The following is a 20393-nucleotide window of genomic DNA, read 5'->3' as shown; positions in this document are numbered from 1 at the left end:
CCCTTTATTTTTGTAGGGCATAAACTGACAGCCAAAATCAGCTTGCTGGCTGTTGACATCTAGAAGTGTTCCGTTATTTCAAGTAATGATCGTAACAATGTTTATTTCTGCACTGTTGTCAAGCCAGCAGCAGTTCAGAATCACCGTCTAGCCAAGAAGATTCAAAAGGAATGTTTATACTTTAAATCTGAAAAAAAAAAAGGAAAAGCATTTTGAAACCTCCTGACTGGATTCTATACTGTAGCTATTTTAACAATGGTGCAACAATATGAAAATTACTATTTGGAATTATTTATTGGAAGAATTTCAGAAGTCAAAACCCCAACAGGGATATTAGTTATATATCTTTGAGTCTGCTAGCCTTTAGAAGTAAAGGAGAACTATGCATTGTGACAGTAGGAGTGCAATTCCTACTCTCCCAGCACAATAAAGGCAGATATAGTGAGGACTAAGACGCTGCTGCAGAGTCTTTCAGGGCTAGAGGATGAGAGCTAAGCGCTGCGGCTGCCGGCTTATTAAAGAAACAGAACCAACTTATAAAGTTGGGATCATAGTCTAACTACCGCTCCGTGTTGATTCAGCCTGCTTGGCTGCCTTTTCCCGCCAGCTCTACTCCTCGGAGTATAACAACATATAAGAACATTACAAAAGCACTCTGAGATATTATTCTTTCGTGTGCTGTGGCTTAACCGCAGTCGGTCCACTCCTTCTGTGCGGTCGCCATGGAAGCGGCTGCCCTATATTCCTGAGGGTGCCGGTTGACAAGGTCACCGGGCTGATTGATGTTAGCCTCCAGAGTCCTTCCCCGTGCACAGGTTCAACACCGATCTCCATTTCTGAGGTGCCAGAGAGGGGAGCGCCTGTGGGGACGACGGGCGCCACTAACATCCCCCACGGACTTCCTGATCTTTCTTTGCCATGAAGGTGGAAGCATGTGCTGTATTCATTCATTCGGAACTCCGGGGCGTCCGAGTGTGACCGCTCGCCACGAAGAGGAGAGGAGCGGAGCGTGCTCGAGACACAGGATTCTCATCAAGTTGAACAAAGGGCGACAAATTGATGCAAAACTATGCTCAGCGTATTTGGGTGTTGGTGTGGGTGCGATCAGACGAAAGCATCGCACTCATCTCATTTTTTTCTTACTCCGCCTCCCTCCCTTCTCCCATCCCTCCCTCCCTCCTTCCTTCTCCACCACGTTATGTCTCTATAAGTCTTTAACAAGAAAGTCGTCAACTGCAACTGTTTGAAAACTCATTCTCACATCTCTTTGAATGGAAACATCGACATTTTCCCTGCCAGAGCGTAGCCAATCTGAAACCTCATCTGAAGGTGATTGTAATCCAAAACGTCAAGCAGAGAGGTGAGAAATAGATTTTACAGCTGGCTTTCCCATCAATAGCATAAAAAGACACCTAAACAATATCTGCCCAAACATCCGTCATATCTTAATCCATTTTCTACTTTTGTGTTAACAGCCAAAGTGGTGATGAATACAGTGCCGCTAAATTCATGGAGGACAAATGCTAAATCGTTGATATTCTGATGTTTTATGCCTCAACCCAACGTGAAATATTGAGATATGACAAGACTTGAGAGTCCTCGCACCAATGATGAACACTATTTCTCTCTCATGCACGGTGGTTGTTAGAGCAGGTGCACCCCAGGCTTCTTTGGTGTGAACGATACAGAGTGCCACCAGTGTTTTCTCGGTGTATCAAAGCCTAGCGTTGCCAGTTATGTGGCTCTTGTGGCTCCTTTGAGTTTGAAGTATGAGTTGCAGCAACCAGATGGCAAGGTTGTACAAGGTCAGGGAAAAGGACAGATCAAATACGTGGGAAAACATAATTGGAAATGTGCTTCCTTTGCTATGCAAGAATATGCTTGACATTGCCTATTGTTTGATTAAAATCGTGGCCTGTGTAAAATGTCTGCTTCTCAGCATCAATAGTGAGTTAATGAGTTAATCATTATGAACTGTACAGTGTGACAAATCCTCAATGTTAATCATGATTTCAAAAAAGTCAGCATTAATTTGCCCAGTCCAATGTTTGTGAAGTGTGTGAATTATTTTTTGTAAGATGTGCAGACTAGTCCACACTATCTTTCTGAAACCATGATTTTTTCTTTTTTTTTTTTTTTTCAAAACAACAAAATGACCCTCTGCAGTCTCAGTTGAAACAAAAATCTCAAGTGAATGCGATCTGGTTGGACTTCCAACTCCAGGAGTCATGAGCAGTCGATATGATCACATTACTTTGTCTGTTGTAAATGCATGATTCAACATGAGGAATCTAACAGCTAGTTAATCTAACTTTTAATTATATGTCAATTTAGTGTGGCTCCATGATCTAGACCTCGAACGCAGACTCGGGGCAGTGGTGTTAATTGTTTTTTGGAAACTGACCGTGAAGGAAATTGATTTCATCATAAAAGATAACAAAAGTCTGTGTGCTGACAGTTGATTTAGTAAGCCTTTTGCACTGAAACTGAGCCAGGATATTTCTCAGCGCACCGCGTCCTAAATCAATATCTATCAGCAATCTCAAATTAAATCGAGATTGAATCCCAGTTTCATCACCAGGTCTAATGTTTGGTGAATTCCATGTTATTATACCATCCTGCCAAAGAAAAGGTATGATTTCTTATTTGATTTCACTGAACACAGACATTGGTCAACACAATAAGTTTAACATGCTACACCTGCAAAATGAACACCAAAATTGGAAAATTACAGCTCTAGACAAACTCTGACACACAATGTGGTTGCAGCATAGATCTTGTTTGACACCTTCACCATTTTTTTTTGCAGCAGACAAACACAATCAACGAGCTGGGTCGGAGAGGTAACCGCATCTTACCTTGAACGATGAGATGCACTTTTGTGGATTTTGGTTTCTTGTTTGTGAGGATGGAGCAGACGTAGGGTCCCTCATCATGGACGTCCACGTTCTGGATCTTAATGCTGTACTCTGTCACCGCTGTGTTTTCCATTAGGACCACGCGGGGGTCCAGGGACCACTTCTCATTTCCTGCAAATAAAATGGTGGTGCGGTTGAGCCACGCCACTCGCGATACCTTGCTGTCCACGTTGCATCTGGTGGGAAGAAACACACAAAAATACAAAATACATTAGAGAGGTTAGGAATGTCTTCAACTATACATTTTAATGGGCGGGGAGTTTTTGTTCAGGCCAGAAAGTGAGTTTTCAAAGCCAGAAAACTGAGACATGGCTAAATAATCATTGACTCACTGGTATTGATCAACAACCCTATCAAACTACCTAGATATATTTATTTTATGCTATGAGGCAGAAAAATCTTACTTATTGCACGTTTAAACCATCTTTATTGGACTGCTCAAGTAATAGACCATTCTGATTAACAACACTGAGTACCAACATTAAAGGAAACTACAATGGGTTGTTTCCCCAGAAATGTGGCATAAAACCATATATACAAATTGATGATAATCGGGTGTTTCTTGAGATCAAAATTTCAAGACTAGTGACATCTCCCTAATTATGAAAAACGATGCACTAATTATGTATACCAAGAAACGGTATAAATAACTTGAGAACATCTGAACGAGACAATGTAATGTCAATAATCCGGCAAGCACAGACAATGTGCACACTGACATTTCCTCCCACCTCTGTTCTCCCAAAGATCAAACAAAGGAGGGGAAAAAAGAGCGAAGAAAGAAAAAAGCAAAAATAACACAAACATTGCACGCTGATGAGCTCCTTCGCTTGCCATACCATCACACGCAACATCCAAGCGCACACACGCATGCAACTTCAATCAACAACTCAAACAAGTAATGGCTGCTGTACCTGCATGTGCACGCTCGCTCTATTGATGCATGCTCTTCCACACACATACACACCCACACACTCACACTGGCTATTAACCCGGTAGGCCCCTTTACAGGATATTGCCCCGCTTTGTGATTTAGGCCGAGCAGACAGATGTATTTTTACATTAAAATCTCAACTAGTGCAGCTTTAAATAAAGCCCGGCTTATCCTTAGGGACGCTAGTGTCTCTAATCCCTGCAAAAACACTGGGTAACAGGAGGATTTGTTCAAGTCAAATTCAGTTTGACAGATCACGATGAAATTTAAGATCGTGTTCCACAGGTCACCATTTGAAACGATCTCTTTGTACCCAAGCGGAGATCAGATACATTTCAAAGATGACAAAGTGGCTGAAGGGGGCCTGTAACAACCTGCAACAGTGTTGTGATAATCTCAAATTAATTCCACATTTAAAGAAATTCACATTCAGTCTTTGCATAGATACCATCACCTGTGCATCTTGGATTGGATGTTGCTGGATCTTGGATGTACAGTGGATTGTTACAATACACATTATGTCCATGGGGCAAAATGACACTTAATGGACATTTAATCTTTAAAATCTTACAATGTCCATTATGCAAAAGGATGTATCCCCATATTTGATTATAGTCACAGATCGTTGTCATGCTATTTCAGGTACACTAACACCATCCATCTGATGGCACATTCGCTCCATGTGACCTTCCAACAGGGACCCCCAGTTGCCATGGTATATTTCAATTAATACTTTCTGATCTGATGTCTGATTTATTCAGCCTAGGTTAAGACTATAACATCAGCATCAGCTGTATCCGCCCAAATACAAATCATGTCTATTTTTGCAAGTGAGCTGCATACATTTAAATAAATAAAGCCCAGATCTAGACTTAGAATGCACGGGGGGATTTATACTATTTAAAACCAAGATTTGGCAGAACATTTCCTGATAGTATCAGTAAAAGAATGGCGAGGCATTTTGGTGTTGCGTGCCAATTCATTCTTTTTTAATTCATGGATGTTATAAATTTGGCATGACTTTGCAGAGATTGTAAAAGAGTCTTTTAAATCCCAAACACTCTGAAGTTTAAGCGAGCTCGCAGATGTGTGCAGATGAATTCATTGAAAAATGCATCAGTGTTTGCCCAATTAGTCTGCAGGTCTCGGCGCAAGTTATCACACAGTCCACAACGCGTCGAACGGGGCGCTTCGCACACCCAACAATGTTTGCTAACCCCAGAGTCATACACAGCACACACAGTAAACAGAGCAAAACGAGAACTTTCAGTGTCACTGATTAAGACATTCAGGCCAAACTGCAATTAATGTGCGCAGTGTGTGTGTAGTAGTGGATGCAGGGAAAGAGGGGGGTATGAGGGGAATGTGAAGGAATGGGGCTGTGAGTGGAGGGGGAATCACTATCAACAGCCAGGCTGACAGCGCAGAAGGCTTTAGTGGGGTTTGTATACGATGAGATGCAGCCAGGCGAGACAAACGAGAGACAATATAGCAACCATGAATCACACTAATGCCACAACAGGGCAAGAAAAAACCTCTCAAGAGCAAAAACTTGCCATCTCTTGTGAGGGAAAGACAATTAAACAAACATTAAAATCCGAATGATGCCAGAATAAATAAATGAAAAAAAAAGAAAAAGAAGAAACTTGGATGTGTTGGTTGTTGCTAGGGCTGCAGCAATAACTACATTACCACCATATCACAGTATTTAGGGAGCTTATCATGCAGTTGCAATACTACTCAATACTACTACATGATTTGAGCTAATCATAATAGCTTTGTTCTCTATGTTTCTATTCACCAGTCACTGCTGCTAACATACCTGTACATAATACATATATGCTTAGTTGAACAGCAGCAACACATCTGATTCTTAAACATAAATCTTCATTCATATTTGGGAAACATTTTGGCCAAACGACATGGAAGAACTAGTCAATTTAGATGAAGCGATATACATTAGAGGGAAGACAATAAACATCGAGATCACATCTTTGACTATCAGCACTACAGCACTTCAGCTGCAGACCTAAAATTTTATTTTCTTATTTACTTAAAATCTTATTTTCGAAAGCAAAGTACACTGTCTTCAAAATTGCCTTTGGGCAGGGAGTACAGTCCCAAAAAACAAGCTTCCTCGAGCTGCCTTTAGGTTGAGGGAAAGTATTTACATTTGCAAAGCATGCTGGGAAAATGTTATGTTTTGGTTACTCCAAGCACCCCAAATAGTCGTTCATCAGAGCTTTCTAAGCAGCGTTTCAACCAGCTCTGTGTGTCTGCAGGGTGTTTAAAAACGTAATAAAACAGTTTTCCTCAAATGAATGATTTTGGTTTTGTTAATTATTTTGCACCACATAGGCTATTTTTAATAACTGCCTGAATGCTGCTGATTGTGTGTAATAAAAAATTCAATTAGCGTAGTATTTGGTCTCCCTCTTCACCTTTACTTGAAGAGAGACATTTTCACAGGTTTTCAAATGGGAGAGGAACGGGAGGCTCCAATGCCAAATTCTGGTGACAAAATGAACGAAAACATGAAATTTAGGCTAGAAAACAGGCTGTCGAGATGCACTTGACAACACATTCACACAGTTCTGCTGGGAAAAAAAGCACTCACCTACGTATTTCTGTATGTAGCTCTCATAAAAATAGAAGTATATAAATATACTAGGTTACAAAATATAAATATAATAGGCTGTCTCCCTCCCCAGCTATCTCCCTGGCAAATGCCGCGGTGGTAGGCTTTGGTTGAATGCATGCCAAGTAGCTGCGGAGGAGAAAAGGCTGCGGGTGAAGGTGCAGCAGAGAGGAAGTTTTTATTCATTATATTAGTCTTCCGCTGTAGATGCTGTGTGACCGCGGCGAGGAAAAAGTTTTGCTGAGAATGGATGGCTCTTCGCGGCGGCCTCCTGCTTCGCATTCACATGGCTGCATACATTCACACCCGGGAGCGGCCCAGTACAAACCAGTCCTCTCCACTGGAGCTGCTTAAGGGCTCAAGGGCACCTCGACGGTAGCCGCTACGGAAGGTTGAAGGGCGCGGTTAATCCACTTTTTCCTGCTGAAATGCGGTGACTCCAGATTCAAACCACCGACCTTCCAGGCAAACGCCGTCTCAAAATATTTCGTGAAATGGGCAGGAAAGCCTGAAACGCAGATTATGTGTTGTGGACGCAAATTATGTGAAGATTACGTTCCTCCACCGCAAATTGGATTATGTGACAATACTACAAAGTGGGTTATAGTGGAGTTTAACACGGCATTTTCACCTGTTCGTCACGTGAAAAGGTTAGCTAACGGTTAAGTTTAGGCAACAATTTTGGTTAAGATGAAGGTTAAGTTTAGGGTTAAATACGAAAAACTTCAGTGAAAAATGAAAACTTCTTGGTAAGAGTTGCGCTAGTTCAATATCAAACTATGTGCACGGAGCACGCATTTGCATTTTATGACATTTTTTCACGAAATTTCAGGCGATCAGGCTCACCAGTCACACGCCTGCTTCTTTAACCTTTAAGCTACCATTTACAATGATTGTTTTCACTATTCCTTACAGACCAGAAAGAAATAAACACAGTTTGTATGCTGTGAAACAAATGACCTTAACAGCGATACGGGAAGGTTTTGAAAAAAGTCCACAAAATTGGGTAGTTCTATATGGATATGGAAATAAAGTCATTCTTTTGAAGTTTTGAGATATTTTTTGTCAAGTACCGGCGGGTAATTAAAGGATAAGGCTGGTGTTTTTTAATGCACTGCTTACCGTCAACAAATCCTATGAAAACAACAAAATCAACAATGCGTTTTCTCTACTCCCGTTACTTTCTGACTTCCCACGTACCGTTTTTAGCCGTCAACCCGGAAGTCATTGGCTCCAATTGTAAGCTAAAAACCTTGAAATACAGCTCACAAAGATATAGTTTCAATTTTAAAAATCGCTACCTGTTACCACGAAAAGTCAGACTGTTGTAGTTATTACCAAATCAAATTCTTCATTATGCCGGGGACTATTTTCGGTGCTACGGAACTACTTTCCTGAGATCGCAAACATGTTTACAGCCGGCTTATTAAGTTGTTTGAGGAAAAAGTCGGCTGGCCCGGTGCATCGCGATGATGAAATATGCTGCCAGAGCAGCAGCATGGCTCTCTGACGTGCTTTTAATCGTTTTTTTAATACAATGGAGTTCTATGGCTGCTGGGACATGGCTTCATTGGGCACCGGCTACATGGACGAGACTTGTTGGCAAAACAAAATCATTGCTGATTTTGTTATTTTCATAGGATTTGTTGACGGTAAGCAATGCATTAAAAAACACCAGCCTTATCCTTTAAGTCAATAACTCACAGTCACACTGAAATACCGGATGGAATGATATAATATTGTGACCATTTGCACTTAAACTGAAGTTTACTACAGTGGGCATCTGTTGTGACAGAGCTGTGGTTCAGACAAATTGTACTAAGCTCTGCCCTTAGCCGGCGCTTTCATGTGGGGTATTTAGTTCATAGTTTTGACAGGGCTTCCCCCAACTAAGGCACCTTGCTGACAAGATGGCACATTAGGTCTCAAACCTTTACATCAGACACCAGACAGCTTTCAAATTGGCTGCACTTCTGAGATCCAGTGTTTGGAGAGAGGCCAACAATGGGTGGCACTGTCAAAAACTGTCCTGCCGTAACACTCAAGTGACAGTCGATATACTTTTCTCAATTGCACTTCATGCCAAAGTGCTCCGTGCTTAGCGCCTGTTGCAGTGATACTTTCAGCTGTGCCTCTTATGAAATTTTACCTGCTCTCTTTAGAGCTCCCGCTCCATCACTGGCAAAACAACTTAATTGTACATGTTTGATTAAAAGTTTGACACAACACTGCAGGGGATTTCATAAGGTGTGGGTGTTTGAATGAATTAATGAATATTTTTAATTTCATTTATTGAGTAAAGTATTCAGTTGCACGTGTGTCAAGTGTCATTTTTGGGTAGTAAATTTATTCCTTGAATGATATAATCAGACATTTTTACAAAAATAAAGTATATTTGGCCCAGGATTCATTCCAAATATGCAATCTGATCAGATACGTTTTCAAGGATTCAAGTAACATCTTGGATGATCATTATATACATGTGACTTTTCACAATTTAAAACTATGAAAAATGGATTTTTTTAAAAGTAGCACATTTGAAAACCAAATGTCAATGCTGATTCTAATACTTCCCTACAGCGTAGCAAAATTGGCATCTACTGAAACCCCTTCGAAGCGGTTGAGTAGTCATTTTGAAAAGCATTCAAAATGACATTACTGTTTGGTAGAATATTTTACATTTTAGGGCACAGGCATCTGTGGGAGGCCATGCATGATCAACCGCCGAAATTGGCCAGTCAGGAAACTTTCTTTCACCGAAAACCAAATCTAAAAACATACTTCTAACACATTTACAAACAAGGGAAAGTTTATCGGTGTAATATCATTGTGTGTCTCAATTTTTATGTTATTTGGAGTGTTGCATGATTGAGGAAATGTCTCATGTTTGGAGGGAAAGCCTTCAGGATTGGGTTATATTAGCTGGTTTATTGTCCTCAGTTATCATGCTTGTCCTCAAGCTTATGTATGAAAAATAAATGCGTGAGGTTATTCTTAGGTTAGGGTGTGAAGACATGACTAGATGCTTAGTAGTTACTAAGCAGTCTGTAATGATTGTCTAACTATAATAACTATATTACTATGTATGTATTTGAGGTCTTATTCAGTTTTCCTGCAAACCCATTTTCTTTGTAAAGATGACTTTTCATCCATGTCCATTATTAGCCTATCCTTCAGGCTCTGCTCCTCTTCAGTTTGCTGCTGTCCTCCTATAGCATAGCACGCAACAAGCATACAGTGCATCTCAGACACATAATAGCACTGTTCTTGCCAACTCGGAGCAGATGTTCTCCACAAGAATGTAAGTACAGACTTGGAGTTCTTGATAACAGTAAAATCCCAAGAATGACAATCACAAACACACTGGCGATATTCTGCTCACCCACAACCCGCACCGCACCTCCTATCGTAGCACACTAGTATTTCCCAGAAACCTTAGAATCTCCGCTTTTATTTGATATGCAGCATGTCACTGTCACATTAATATTTAAGGTGCCAGACTCGAAAACGGTAAGTAGAAGTGCGCCCATGAAGCAGCTGCTTTCTCACTAGTGTTGAGAAACACTTCAATGAAATAATAAAATAATAAATGCCGATGTCTATATGCCCGGCATGGCTATGAGGACTATGCGCTAAATTGAAAATAGATACATCTGTGACTCAGATGCCCCCCCCCACACACACACACACAACTCCCTACTGAGCCTATGGGTATAATGTAACACGGGCAGTCTGTATAGTAAATGGGTGAAAACACTCAATACGGCTGGTATGCTACTTTCCAATTCAGGCCCTTGCAGACCTAAAACCCCCAAGTAGTGACAAGAAAGGAAAATGTATTGTTCTGTGAAGTGCTGTGCGTCTGTGCGATACGATATGAAAATTAAAAACTGAAAATGACGCTTAGCAGCGATAGAAAAGCAAACAAAACGCTGTACATAAAGTGAATGTGTTCTGTAATGATCATCACGCTACACTGACCTAAATGTCAGCACCTGTGAAAAATGCCCATTTACCATGAATCGAAGCCAAGGCCTGATTTGCATATCCTTAGCATTCATCTGGAAAGCGTTTGGGAGAATCTGGCCGGAAAGAGAAGGTTACGACACCTTGAGCTCTCCCTGGGAAAGAGCCGGTGACAAAAGATTCATATTAAAGACAGCTTATTGTTTTCTCACCTCGCCATGCCGAGCCTTCAATCCGATGGACCACACTGGATGAATATCATAACTCATACTGCCATTTCCTACTGGCACTGCAGGGTCAGAGGCGAGAGCCATATGGGAATCCAGTTCTATCAAAGTGCTCCATCAAAGTCGAGAGGTGAATCAGAAATACTGGAGAAATACCCTCCATATGAAATGTGTGATGGGCATTTAAAGGCCCGAGCTCCAGTCACAATATTGCGCTCACTGTCGAGCGACTGTTGACCCACTATTGGCTTTGTTCCCAGGTAATTAATTTGAAGATATTGCGCTCAAATTGACTGTGACAGCTGAACATGACTTTTTAAATCCATTCTGAAACTGTAAATGGTCCATTTACATGTGCATTTGGCTGTAAACAAGAGCTTGCAAATTTTAGATCCCACCCTAACATATTTTACAGCGTCGTGATGGGTTGCAAAAGTGGAAAAATAATTATTCCTTTAACATGTTATATTCTGTAATCTCAAAAATCGATGTGCACACTCTTAACTGAAAAATCTGCACTTTATAGCCAAGGTTTTAAGTATCACAACTTTTAAGTTCTTTCTAAGCGTCTATAATTATGATGTAAGAACATTACACTAGACAATGTTGCATGTACAGCAATATGCTGCTTATTCTCTATGTACGTACCTTTAATAAACTTTACACCTTAAAAGATGGGATTTTCAGTTATTATGCTACATGATTTCATCCACATCATTCAAATGAGGGTGGCAGGGTGCGATCTCCTAAGCCATTATGGTTTGGAGAAAAACAATGATTAAAAAAGACATAAAAACATCTACCAACGTTTAACCCCTCCTCTTTCACAGAAACTTTCCTTCAGCAACATATTCACTGATGCCACTGGGAAGGCTGCATATGGTTGCAACACTTAACGTGCTACTGTTCTCTGAACACAAGGCATGCAATAATACAACAAATTATTACCATAAATTATTCATAATTACCCATTCAGTATTCATCTATTCAAGAGCAAGGTCATCGGCAGTGGATATATACACCAAATGGATGATACTGCCTTGTCACAATTAATCATACGAAGTAGATAACTGGTGGGCTGCCTCTAAGCTCATGTCAAGGATTCCACATCATTACAACGGTGGGTGTAAGCACAGATAGCTCTAAGTGCACACTGACAGATTGATAATGGCCAGCACATGCAAACATTACACCATTAAAAATTGCACTAAAATGTCTGGAGAGTTTCTTCCCAGAAACTGCCAGGAGCAACAAAATAACTAATCCGGTTTATAAGTGATGTCAGTTAGAAACAAACAAATTTAACACATGCAGAAACCGGGCAAATGCCACAGATACCCAGGGTCTCACAGCTAACAACATAGCTTCCTTTCAATACATCTCCAGTCTCAAATCCAATTCAAGCCAGTTCATAAGCACGCTACTGGGGGCAAGGGATAGCTACCACAGGAGTGAGTGTGACTGACTTCTCCATTAGCCTCTTATATATTGAAGCATCACAGAACAACTCACCATGGAAGACCGAAAACAGGAAAGTCTGTTTCACTCTTGAAGGGTCCAATGAAGCCGGGGTCTGGATGAGGGCTAACACTGGAAACCCGGTTTGTGACACATTTATAATGCCTGAACAATAGTTTGTTAGCAGCTTTATGGCACACTGTAAATCTATACATAGTGTTTTCAACACTGATACAAAATGATGCATCTGTTTACTGGTGGGAGAAGGAATGTAAGATAGCTATAATAGTTACATTAAGATGCCTAGCCATCGGACGGTCTTGGTAACTAACATAGCTAATGTGGCTAATGTTGCTAACAGCTGTGTGACAGTGCCAATTCCCGTTTAGCTAGCTAATTTTAACTTTGTCAAATCTTTTAAAACTAAATGTTGTGAAGATGAGCTGGAGGTTCTATCTGGTTATCCTGTGACAATGCAGCTAACCCTCCAAAACAGTGTAGTTGTGATTTGGCTGCCCTTGTTATGAAATCTAATTTTTATCTGCGTTGATAATTAATTTTACTTTCAGTGTCCAACTATGCAAAATTGTTCATTGGCTTTTTTGAGAGAAATTTGCTATATAATCCTACTAAGAACACTTCTGCCAATGTAACCCTGTTGAATGTTGTCAGTTGCCATTTGGGATTTACAGTGGATAATGATTATGGAAATGTGCCTATTTCAGATAAATGGGTTATGAAAGACAGTTGTACTCTTCCTAAAACTCGCTTAAACTAACTTCCCATAATAAGCCAATTCTTGAGACCCAGAGGACTATGCCATTCAGCAGAGGATTTCATGACAAAGTGTGTTGAAATGAAATGTAGGAATTTATGCACAGGGGCATGGGCATTGGAGGGGCCCGGTACAGCAGGGGGCTCGGGGTGGGGAGTCTGCCACAGTAGGGAGGACACACATTCTGCCCTCACTAAACCTAGCCAACATGTCATGAACACACGCCAGAGGCCAGGTTAGCGTGATTCCTTAAGATGATCTTTCAAGGTTATATTCTTGCAAAACTTAAAATACACAAAGACAGGTTGGAACTGGTGTCTGCTTTATATAAGTAGTATTGAATATAACACAAGGTCAAGCAATGTAAAAATACAAATGGTCTAATTGCCATTGCAGCTCATGGGAGCCAGGTAGGAGTCAGGTAGCTTGATGCTAACTCTTGAGAATTCCCATACACTGGCCACATCTTGTAACAACTGCATATTCTGAGAGCTAAAAACTTTCAGTGACAACAGAAGTAAAGTCATTTGCTCACAGGCATATGCTGTATTTACTGAGGCTTTGTAAGAAAGAAGTAGTCATCTAGATATTCTCCCTCTGTCGTCTCTCAAGCACCGACCAGAACTGAAAAACTACGGCTATTGAAGAGACTTGACAGCAGTTTTGCCGGCATATAAAAAGGACATCATGGCAATTTTGAAAAGACAAAATATTGCTTAAGCCCACAAGTGAGTTTCTTTTGTCCAGTTTTACTGTGTCAGTCTATCAGGATATAGGACAGAATGTCATTCATAACTGAACCTGTATTCCACAGTGTGTATTGAAGAGACAGGATGTGAGCTTGTTAGGATGTAAGCCAGGTTTGGTAAGAACAAATTCAAAAACTCCTGCCCACAGCCTAATGAGGATGCCTGAGCAGCATATGATATGAAATGTTTTGTATCAAATTGCCCCCGAGGGTAATTTTAATCCAATTGACACATGAGAAGTTAATACTTTTTCAAATTGTATTTTTCTGGTATTTTAATTTTGGCTTTCATGTAAATTATCTATCTGTACAACTTTGATTAAAAGTGTACTTAGCAATGCTGTCTGTTTAAAAAAATAAAAATCCCAAATGCATTTTGAAATAGCACTGAATCAGCTAATATAGAAGTTTGGCTTCTAAAGGAAATAAAAACATCTACAACAATCTAAACCTCATGCATTTTTAACTGCTATACAAATAATAACTGATCTTCTTATTTACAGTGAGAAGAAACATTTAGCTGTATTTATAATACTACATACAGTAGTAGGAGTAGCTTTGTGCAAGGGTACATTTTATTCTGACTTATAGGGACACACTGAAGCCACTGAACACTGTTATTTCCCCTGGCAATATTTTCCAATACTACTTCAAAGTATCTAATAAAAGTAGGTCTATTTCCTATAATGTTAATATAGAAAACATACTAGTGATGCTCACTATCTCCAGATAGTTTCTTTTTTTTATCAAAAAAAGTGGTGGATGTCTGCTGCCCTCTTGCATGCCGTGCCGTGGTAAAGCACACACTGAAAATAGCCTACATGGGGATGATGAATGATGATGGAAAGCAGAGAACAAATTTCACAACACTCAAGGAGACAAAGTTAGACGAAGTGACAGAGATGCACACGGACCTCTGTCAGTCTGTCAGCGCCAAACGTCACGGCCCGCGAGAGCGAGAGCGAGAGCGAGGGCAAGTGGGAAAACGCAGTGGAATGTGGGAAGGCAGGGCAAGATGCTCCCAAAATTTCATTGTATCTTTAAGAAATGGATTAATTTTTGACACCCTCTCACAGATAAAACATATTTTTACAAGTGTTACCAGTTGCACCTCAGCACATTTTCTATTCGGCCTACACTCTCCCTGTCATCTGGCGTTTCTAAGGAAGCCTGCAAGGACACTGAAACAATGTATTAGCGAACAAAAGAGTGCGATACAAAGAAACGGTGATGGCTATGCAGTGGCAGAACATTCCAATGATCTCAAACACAAAACATGTTTTGTCACTTAATGAGAAAAACACCTTACATTTCAGGGGTTCATTTTGTTGTTTGGTGGTGTATTCAACTTTTTTCCATGGAGAACTGGCCAAACGTAGATGATGTCACGCCATTCCCAGATATTTCCAGAGCAGCTACAATGGAGTTCAATAGGAACTCATCAGGTTTTGGTGTCAGTCCCTCAGAATCAAAGAGCGAGGGCTTCTTTCTAGACTCACCGTTTTGCACCAGTGTTCAACAATCACACAGGGAGAAATCCATTGTAAAAGAGGCAGAGAGACCGGTTTCTCCACTGACAGCAGCCTCAATAGACCAGAATGCAACACAGCCACAGGACATGATGTGTTTTGAGCTAAAGGGCGCTCGCTTTTCCTCAACTGGGAACTCTCACTCTCTCGCTCGTTCTGTCTCTATCGCTCTCTCCACCTACACCTACAACCCAGCTGAGGACAACAAGTTCACACTTCTCTGGGGGTCGTTGAAAGTCATTCTGAGCCATGTAGGAAATCAATAACTGAAGTAGAAATAGACGATATATGCATGTATGTATTTATGTATGCATGTCATGGGGTGTGAACTGTATGTGGGGGATGTTGCTCTGTGTTTACCTCTGTGTGTTGTGCAGACTGTGACAACAAATTTCCCCTCGGAGGACAATGAAGAACTTATCTTTATGCTCAATATGCAAATTAATACATTGTGGACCTTATGGTAATTCTTTTAATTCTTCGACACTTGACGTGATGGAATGGACTCTAATGGATGGTTTGATTGTGCAGGTGATCCAAATGACTATCGCTCAGTATAGCGCACCCGAGGAAGGTCAAAACATTCAACAGGTTCCTACTCTCACTAAATGTTTCCCAGCGGTTAGATTAGATTAGATGAAACTTTAATGAGCCCCGCGAGGAAACTGGATGGGACGTCACTCTTAACAATCTTGAGGAAGTTATGAATGATTTCGTACCTTGGGGCACTTGATAAGAACCGTCGGAGGACAGCGGGTCAGAAATGGGCCATAAATTTGCAGGTTTCAATATTTAACCGTGACTGTAATTTTCCTTCAAAGCGCCAACGGCTGCGACCCAAAGTGGGTGACAGGCTATGATGGACTGAGTTGAATGAACTACTTTTTTTTTTTAGCTTTTTGTATTTCGGATTAGGCTTTTCTATGTTTTACTATCAACCAGTCTTGCGTCACTTAGGCTACTACTTCCAGTTCCAGAGCAAAAACACATGATCAAAATTCAAAATGTCCTCTGAACCAATGGTCAGGTTTCTCCACCAGCCCTCCTAACACTAACCCCCCCCCTGCACAAAACCATAGCCTCAGGACTCTTCCTCGCAATACACCAGAATTAACTATTTATTACCATGCTATTTATTATTACCAAGTGCTTGTAATGTCACAACCTCGTGCAACTTCACACTTTGCTCCCTGCGGCACTTTCGCGCCACGGGAATCACGCCTATGTTCTATAATATTTAAGAATTTATTTCACGCGTCTCATTCTGTTCAGTGTTGCCGCCTCGTGGGGCCGAAAGCACTGTAGGGCATTCAGAACGCTTCCTCCGCAGCTGTCCGCGCTTGTCTGCCACGCCGCTCGAACGCATGTAGTACGCTGAATGCTGAGCGCGTGCGGCGGTGTTGTGGGAATTGAAGACGGCGGGTAAACTCTGACCTCCGGCCGGTGATCATCGTCAAGGCAAACCTCCACCGTTTTAAATGAAAATCAATGTTATTTTCAGAAAAGTATTCATTTATGGGTTTTTTTCCCTTTAAATACCTCATCTTCATATAACTTCGATCAGTTTCATTCTCTTTACTATGACACTATATACTATGAATCTACATGATAAAGATTTATATCGGCCTACAAAGCAAACAATTCTGCAAATAAAAAGATGAGTAAATTGAGTTTAGGTGGGTTTATCCTCCACTACATCCCTAAATATGTGGAGTATGTAGAGTTTAAAGTCTAATTCGACACTTCTAAGTTGTTTCTATGTGTTTGCACCAACGCTGATTCTGAAATAAACTTGAATAAACTTCTTTACTGGCATCAGAATGTCTTGAGGCCACATCAGGCTGGGTAAACCTGTGTTTACATTGAATATGGGAGCTATGATTCAATTGTTTGCCCACTCCAACATCATTATTCTATCTGCATTAAAATGCTAAGCATTAGTGACAGTGGCATCAATTTGTGTTCATTTGGTTCATCATAGTCACTAGAAACTAATTTGAAACTCATTTGGTCATCTTTAAATTCATATCCCCATGCCAGTTTTAGACATGGTTTCCACAGCCATATGGCAGTATAACCTTTACAGACTGTGTGCCAGTGCTTGAATACTGTAATGGGAAAAAAATAAAATGACTGTGATAGGAAAAGATAAGCAATTTCAGATAGAGCAATGTTGTTGTTTTTTCTCCTTATAGCAATTTTCAATATCTGATGTTAAATCTGATGATATCTTAAATATCCTTGACTTCATCCTTGATGAGGAAACAAAAAATACCACTAAGCACTGGAGCTCATCCTCTTTACCGATATCCTGCACCAGACCCAAGATGAAGTCAGTGTCCAAGGTGTAAATCACAGCTGGTAACACTTTGCATCAAGTTTATAACACATTTATAATGCCTGCAGCAACATGGCACATTCATGGATATTGAGTCACCTTTCACTCGTGTTCACACGGTAATTTGTGGCATAGCAGTGACATCATGTGCCAATATACTGAGTGAAATTGTTTGAAATGAAAGTCCTCCTGGCGATACATCTGCACCTCCTGTCCAAGTCTGTGAGGAACAATAAGCCACAAATGAAAAGTTGAAATGTCTCCTCTGATTTTCAAACTAATAACGCTAATAATGATAATAATATAGAGACCAAAAGGTCAGCGCAGCAATGGTCTTTAATTACAAAGGCAATAAGGAAGCCCCATTGAAGCGGCACTGCCTTTGTTATCAAGGCCTAGATAAGCCATCATGTGATCATTCGATGCAAAGCGCTGAAGCTGCTCTCGCCACGTTCAAACTGCCACGATATTCTCAAATCACACCTAAAAATGAGAAAAAAGGGAACTAACAAAAAGTCACTTGTGAAATGACTGAAATTGATTCATCTTTTAGATAATAACATTTTATATCCTAATAAAGTCACGCTGTCTAGGTTCTATGGCTCATTGCCTATTTAGGATATATCCCAGTGACCTACTTACTTTGCAGGTCCTATTTTAAAAATGACATGTGCCATATTTTGTCCTGCTCAATTCCAAAGGACAAAACGCAGTTGAACGTGAAATAAAATTCTAGACACAGAGCCACAGTTACTTTAAGTCAATTAAGGCCAACAAATCAAACAAGATGACTTAGATCTGTTGTTTCACAAGCCCACCGCTGTTTGTGTTACATCTCTCCAAATGTGCCACTGTATAATTCATCCTTGGTGCGGGGAAAAAAAAAAAGGAAGAATATCATTTAACTAACAATGACAACTGTTGGAAAATCCAGGAAATTATTGGGGAAAATACAAAAGGGAAGCACAGCAGGAGATAGAGTTAAAGGAGAAGCCATTATCCTTGCATGAGTGTCGGAACACAAATCAGCCTGCAAACAATTTAGCTGCGCTGACAGAAACTGTGTGAAAAATTATGTTTCTCTTACGGAGGCATTATTAATACGCCGCTGACAAAAATAAAATACAAACATGTATAAAAGGAGTTGTATGAAAAGAGGAGGAGAGATACATGCACTTCATGAGCGGGAGCGTTAAAGGCCGATGTCCACCAGGCACGTTTTTGATCCAGCATTTAGACGGAGCCGAAGCCCAGCCGTGTTGTCCAGGGAGCTGGATGGGAGTCACCGGTTATGCTTTTTGTCTATTTTTGCTAGTTTGACTTGTGTGTGTATCTATACACATGAAAGACATAGAAAATCAATATATATGATGTCTTTATTTATTGTTTTCCCCATTAAACCCAATGAGTAAATGATAATAGGCTGTATTTGCCTACCCTTGTTTTCTCTGGGTTTGATTGCTCTGCAGTCTAGTTTGTTATCTCTCGTTGGCTCAGTACCTGTGAAGTAATGAATGAAGTGATGTTTCTATTGTGCCCGGAGTTCAGTGTCCTGATTGAAGCCACTGACTGAAATGAAAACAATGTGGGGGAGGAGACCAATTAAAACATTGAAAAGGAACCGACATTCCGGTGGATGCATGGCTCACCCATGAGTGAGGTCTATTATATCTATCTATCTATTATAATAGGATCAAGGTATCAGTTAAAAGCTGAACCGACACTGAAATTAAATATAAACAATATACCTATTGAACAAGTACAAGAGACAAAACTTCTGGGTATAATCTTGGATCATAAATTATCATGGTCTAAACAAATTGATAACATTGTGAGCAAAATGGGAAGGGGTGTGTCAGTTGTGAGAAGAGTTTTAAAAGTTATGTATATTAGACAAGTTCTAAATGCTTTGGTTCTGTCACAGCTTGATTAATGTAGCTCAAAATAAAGCGGCATGTTGTGCTTTACAGTGCTCTTACAGAACTAATGTAATAGACATGCATGACAGTCTGAGTTGGCTAACTGTCAGTCAGAGATCCTCCTATGCTTTGTTAAACTTAGTTAGAAATGTAATGGTGACACGATCACCAAAGACATTATAAGAAAGCTTATTCTCTCAGTTTGCTCAACACAATTATCAAACACGATATGCAACAGAAAGAAGGTTCATGCTACCTAAAGTGAAAACAAGTGTGATACAGAAAACTGTCATGTACAGAGCCATGGTCAGGTGGAATTCATTGCCAGTGCATATTGTTAAAGAGAATACTAAAGATCGGTTAAAAATTTTGTTAAAACAGTATCTCCAAATACTTCAGGAACTATAATAGGGCTGGGCGATAATTCAATATTATCGTTTATCGTCTTTCAGTGGAATCATATTGTGATGATATGAAGATATTTTGATATCGTGACACACATTTCTGCTGTCTAAATTGATGATGACAAGCACATTTTACTTAAAAACTCTCATAAAATTTGTTTGACATCACACCTGACATTACCATTCGGTTCAATGAGATGAACGTTAATTGGATTATTTGTTCAATTCTGTGTTTTCTCCTGTAAACGGCTCTGTGTCTGAGAAAAGTCAATAAATAAATTGTTTAAAATTTTTTTTTGATTATTTGACGTGATTTTGCATACATGAACCATATCGTGATATATATTGATATTGAGAAAAATCCTTATGATTATCATGATATTGATTTCAACCATATCGCCCAGCCCTAAACCATAATTGAATTGTGTGTGAGTAAACTAGGAAAAAAATGGTGTAGGAAATAAAATGTATACCTGGGTGAAAGTAGAAATCTCCTTGGCAGAGAATGAGAAATGTATTTTAATACCCTATTTTCTTGC

General features: G+C 40.1%; 1 protein-coding gene across 2 annotated transcripts in view; it reads right to left on the bottom strand.

Annotated features, from left to right (window-relative positions):
* opcml (opioid binding protein/cell adhesion molecule-like) overlaps nucleotides 1–20393 on the bottom strand; it is a 234670-nt gene that overhangs the window by 68280 nt on the left and 145997 nt on the right. For both annotated transcript variants that reach the window (XM_071525387.1, XM_071525386.1), the window contains one exon: nucleotides 2859–3094. In XM_071525387.1, the coding sequence (XP_071381488.1) occupies nucleotides 2859–3094 (236 nt within the window). The remainder of the gene's footprint in view (nucleotides 1–2858; nucleotides 3095–20393) is intronic.

Source organism: Centroberyx affinis, unplaced genomic scaffold, assembly GCF_046629955.1.
Source record: "Centroberyx affinis isolate AG114_WGS23_722 - 3 ecotype Tasmania unplaced genomic scaffold, CSIRO-AGI_Caff_v1 ptg001291l_1, whole genome shotgun sequence".
NCBI lineage: Eukaryota > Metazoa > Chordata > Actinopteri > Beryciformes > Berycidae > Centroberyx > Centroberyx affinis.
This window is presented reverse-complemented; position numbering and strand designations above follow the sequence as displayed.